This window comes from Papilio polytes, unplaced genomic scaffold (genome assembly GCF_000836215.1).
Source record: "Papilio polytes unplaced genomic scaffold, Ppol_1.0 DF822733.1, whole genome shotgun sequence".
In the NCBI taxonomy this organism is placed as follows: domain Eukaryota; kingdom Metazoa; phylum Arthropoda; class Insecta; order Lepidoptera; family Papilionidae; genus Papilio; species Papilio polytes.
In genome coordinates this window covers 1,096,758-1,102,101 of record NW_013526471.1, presented here as the reverse complement: position 1 = coordinate 1,102,101, position 5,344 = coordinate 1,096,758, and the positions used below count along the sequence as shown (strand labels likewise).

The window sequence follows — 5,344 nt, the reverse complement described above, 5'->3', positions numbered from 1 at the left end:
TAAATATACATCTATCTATCTATCTTCTATACATATGATTAAATTTAAGTGTCTGTGTTAATAACATAAAAAAAATCCAGATTTCGCAGAGATGATGTATTTGCGGTGCTGATAACGAAAACTGCGTTAAAAAATTGTCAGTCTGTTCGCAAGCCGTGTTTATTTATGGTAGTCTCCCAAACGGATGGGCCGATTTTGACAGGACTTTCTTTAAAGGGTAGCTGGTAGAAGACAGATACACTCGGAAATGACTGCATTTTTTTAAATTCCGAAGTTTGCGGACCATAGCTCGTTTAATAAAAGTTATAAGAGACAAAATGGTCGTTATAAAACCATTTATTTAAAAATGTTCTAAGATTAAACTCCTTGTTTAAGCAGAGATAAGATCACAAAACTAGCAAGAGAAAGGGAAAAAGCGTCAAAAGGAACATTTAAGTGAAGCAGAATGCGGTCTAACCTGATTCCTAACATTGAGGTTGGTCCTGCAGAGCGTGATGAAGAACTGGTTCTCGATGTAGAGGTAGTGCTGCGCGCGCGTTATGGTGTCCACGTAGGCCTCGTGCACGCTCTGCTCCACCGTTCCGGGCTCCTGGAAGGCGCACGACCAGCTGCTCGCGCTGCGCAGCACCTGACATCACCACAAACACATCTCACTCATAGTATAGCTTTCGCACGCGACTCTAACCGCGTGGACTTAAAAAAATACTACAGTGGTAGTGCCCGCTTTAACATCTTAGCACTGCAGGGCCGGCACGCCCGGTGTAATACCACGACCACACAGAAGACAGGCGTGAAGTGGAAGCAATTCCGTGTTTCGTCTGATGAGTGTGGTGCCGGAGGCCTAATTTAAGTCCCTTTCTCTTTACTGTCCTTTTCTTATTAGGAGAGGATGGGAAGGGAAAGTAGATTTGACGGAGGAGGAGATACATAAAAAGGGGAAATATCCTCTTTGTGTGCATCTCCTCCTCTGTTGGATAAGGGTATGCAACGCTTTTGCAATTGCGAATGTCTATGGGCTGCGGTCGCTTCGCCATTTTGGCGGATTCAGGTGGCCGCTTGCTCGTTTGCCACCTTTTGTTTTAAAAAAAAATAGCCAATGTGTTCTTCCACACTATGCTCTACATCTATGCCAAATTATCTTACTTGTCACAGTGGACTATTAAAGTAAAAAAAAAACATACCGACGAATTGAGTACCTCCTTCTTTTGGGAAGTAGGTCAAAAATAATTATAAGACAAGAATGAACTATTACATTGGAGCGGATTATTAGAGTAGAGAGAACTAATAAAATAGAGAAAATCATTACAAGGAGAGGTGTACTTGTGTGAGGGGTACTGCTGGCGATGCAATAAACCTTTTTGTGTTTTTATTTTTAATCCTTTTTTAAAATAAGAATGTATATTTTTTTTAATAATTCTTTTGTAAATAATTGAAGTAGTCTTCGATAAGATGTCACAACGCTAGGCTGAATTGTATCTATATTTCCCTAATTTGTAAATTTTATTAAAAGTAGTTTAGTTTTGGTTTACTTCTTATTTATTTTACTCGCGCGAACCTCCCCTTACCAGATCGTGTGGATAGAATTATAAGAGTGAGGAGAATTAACTTACTTGACAAGACGCGTTGTTAATATCAATATTAAGCAATTCCTTCAAACCTTGCAACGGTTTTATTTCGCTGTATGTCTTCGGTAACAAATATGGGTAATTAAAGTTTTGTCTGTAAAATATTAAAAAAAAATTAATCCATCAAATCCATCCAAATGCCGTGATATATGCTTGTGTTCATATTACCTGTATTTCTCTAATTTGACCGCATTCCAACGTTGTATAAAGTGTCGAGCGACGTCGCGGGCGGCCGCTTGTTGTACAACCACGCCTACATCGTGCCACGGCATACGCGGTGTAGTGTTGCGGTCAACAAGGTCTGGAAATATAGTTTTAAGGTCTGAATATTATTAGACCTTTCATAATTTACGACCTCGCATACAATTATCTTGGCAGCTCAAGGTCATTAGTCTCGTCAAGGTCATCACTTCAAAAGTTGTGGTCTGTGCGACATAAACGTAGTTTGCTGAGAACATTTGACCAATACGATTCAACAGTTTCAAAAGAATATTAATTGGTCCTTCGAGCCGAAAAATAGACAAGGTTGGCAATAATGACGACCTTTGTGATTTTTGAGTCAAAGCAAAACAACTTATATTAATATGTTTTTAAATATAGTTTTTAAAATCGGTTTCTTTCAGATCGAGTTGAAGTGAGAATTATTGTTAAAAATGTATATATTTTATAACAACGCCATCTAGTTATGTATTCATTCCCTTTTTCCTTTTGTAATAAATTCCACTAATTTGTTTTTTTCCCCTTAATCATACAAAGTCAAAACAATAAACTCACCCACAAACGGTAGATCTAAATTATTGAAGTCTTTAACTATAAAGTTCACATAATCCTTTCCTATCCATAATTTAGAATTACCCTCGATTCCTTCTAAAGCCTCTTTAGTACTCTCAGTGATGACTCTGCCTTCAACCACCTGCGCTAAAGGGGTCGGCTGAATTACTGATTTATGTTTTATTCCTAACGCATCTGTTAATAAAACTTGATCATTAGATAGCGCATATTTCTCTGCTTTCTTTCGTTCAGAATCATCGAATCTTTGTTCATTTCTCTCTTCTTCGAATGGAGGATAAATAACACTGAATATATCTTTTCCTCTATCTGTTATTTTATTTAATACGTTTTTTTTCTGATCAGGTGAATCTGTTTGTGGATCAGTTATTTTTGCAGAAGCTATTAAGAGTTGATCTCCAGGTTCTAACACGGGCAGTTTCTCTTCCTTAGTTTCTGAATCTCCTTCCGCTTTTTTGTCATCCTTTGTTTCTATTATAATTTCTTGCATAGGCCTGAAAAGTGTTGATTATTTCAATAAAAATTAAAATCAATCAAAAAACAGTTTAATAATATGCACTAAAATGGGGATTCAAAGAATATATCAAAAAGTCAAATGAAATAAATTCATTAAAAAACCGACTAAACGTCAAGAAAAAAAACTACTTATCCTGTAATTATAGGAAATAATACCTCTATGTATTGTTTAGAATAAATAAAATGACAAACGAAAAAAACCTTGACCACTTCCAACGAATAAATTGCCTCCGTGCTTTAGTTGGCACGTCGCACTGAAGATTACTCTAGTCCCTGACGTGCCAACTCAATTGCCGGGTACTATACAAAAACGAGTCTTACTCAGTGATTCCCATGACGATGTTTTTCGAGCTCTTGGCCAGTTCTATCGCGGCCTCCAAACCGTTTGAGGTGGGCAGGCATAGACCGCCTCCGGGAGAGCTTGAGGTCTTCTTCTTGGTGCGTATTGAGGAGACAGGCTGCGCTATGTTGCCCAGATCTGTCAGTCTGGAAGATTCATACATATGTTAGTAAATACTGTTATTTACAATACTGTTATAAAAGGAAATTGTATTTTGTATGTGTTGATTACTCAAATACTCCATTTCAAAAATTCTTACACCATTAAAAAGCTACCTTATCCCAGAGTAACATAGGCTATGTTTTGTTACTATTTCTTAATTCCACGTAAACGAAGTCGCGAGCAACATCTAGTTATTAATTTAAGCGTGAGATCGATATTCGCGGAAAGAAGACACTGTTCCAGGTGTACTATCTTTGCTGCCAACCTGTGCTTGTGGTCGTTCCAGCGGCCGTAGCAGAGATCGATGCCGCCTAGGAAGGCGACGCTCTGATCCACGCACACGATCTTCTCGTGATGCGCCCACAACAATACACCCACGCGTGCATGATCTGGGTGACGGATAACCTGCAATTTAAGGTATATTTAGTTAAATTGTACCAAAATATGGTCTAGCACCTTATATGATAGCCGTTTCACCTTAATATTTTCACTTTTCCTAGTAAGTACTTCTTTGCTATAGTAACTATTGATACCGAGCGCCATTTCTTCGTCTTTATACAGCATCACATACACTTTTACTCCTTGCGCCTGAAAAATAAAAAAAAATTACAACATAAGTAATAAAAGTATATATGTAAAATCTATTATTAAAAACCACTTAATAAGATTTCCCGCATCGGTCACTTTCACATTTAAGACGCGTTCTTCATGTATTACAAAGCAAGACAGATTTCAATTTCATCAAGACATGAGTTTAATGCCGAGAAAGAGACAGAAATCTATACTATTATAATAAAGCATGAACACACATTTCTTTGAGGCGTAAGATGTCAGCAATCACAGCATATTTCGAATTAATTATATTTTTAATAAAAATCCCTACACTCACTTCACGCTTTAGGCTTTATATTTTCTCGCTATTAAACATAAGGGGTAAACAAATTGGATAAAACCCATAATGTGGGAAAGGGACCATGAGCTACGAGCTGCCAACATCAAGGAAATAAGATTGTCATGGTTTGTTATCATGACATATTGATAATTTGACAAATGTAAATAAAACTAAATTTTCATTATTTCATGCGAAATAACCCGCACGGGAACAGCTAGTATACAATACAAGATAGTTAAAAGTATTCCTTACCGCTTTCCTCTTTAGTATACAATCTAGTCTCCAATAATTGCCATTAAGTGAGGGCCGTTTCATATATATTTCTGGGCTGCGCCACCAGTCTGCGATGAAGATTTCTTGAGTCGCGAGTTCCATAGCATCCGCGACCGCGCACAGGTACGCCGCGCCATCCACCAGCACGCCGACTGGCGTCGCCGGGTTCGGCGGCGCGAATGAATGGTTCGGAAACGTGAAGTCACGCGCTGAACGAATGATAATGGAACGAATGAAAGAATGATTCCAAATTCAAAAATTGCATATGATTATGATCTAGGTTTAGAATGAATAAAGCTTGCTACACACGCTTTTATTTGAACAGTCGGATCGTTTAGAACATCTAACGCGTGCTGGCTAAATTTTCTGGCATTATTGTACTTATCTAAAGGCACTTTTCTGAACGATCGGAATGTTCAGAAAAAATAGTGTGTGTGAGGGTGTGTGTGCGTGCGCGTGTGTGTGTGTGTGTAGCAACCTTTATACGGCCAAAACCTTTATTTCGCTTCGTAAGCACTGCTTACTTTTAGATGAAAGGCATCAATTTTTTAATGGAATTTGAAATCTAAGAGTGGCCTCATAGTTTTCGGCCTATTTACTTATTTCAATATCGTTTCAGTTTTCGGCCGTAAAACACATAGAAAATTAGTTTTTTAGGGAACGTGTCCTAATTATGCGGCGAGCTGTGAGCGACTAACTAAATAACGGGTGTGTTCGCGAGGGCCTGCCATATTTTTCACAGCAACG

The 5,344-nt window shown here is 38.1% G+C and overlaps 1 protein-coding gene across 1 annotated transcript in view; it reads right to left on the bottom strand.

The window, feature by feature from the left end:
• LOC106105657 (phospholipase D2) overlaps positions 1 to 5,344 on the bottom strand; it is a 51,169-nt gene that overhangs the window by 7,117 nt on the left and 38,708 nt on the right. Inside the window, exons 13-16 of the mRNA XM_013286081.1 lie at positions 2,400 to 2,908; positions 1,794 to 1,926; positions 1,611 to 1,719; positions 458 to 628 (exon numbers count right to left, since the gene is read on the bottom strand). Of these exons, the coding sequence (XP_013141535.1) occupies positions 458 to 628; positions 1,611 to 1,719; positions 1,794 to 1,926; positions 2,400 to 2,908 (922 nt within the window). The remainder of the gene's footprint in view (positions 1 to 457; positions 629 to 1,610; positions 1,720 to 1,793; positions 1,927 to 2,399; positions 2,909 to 5,344) is intronic.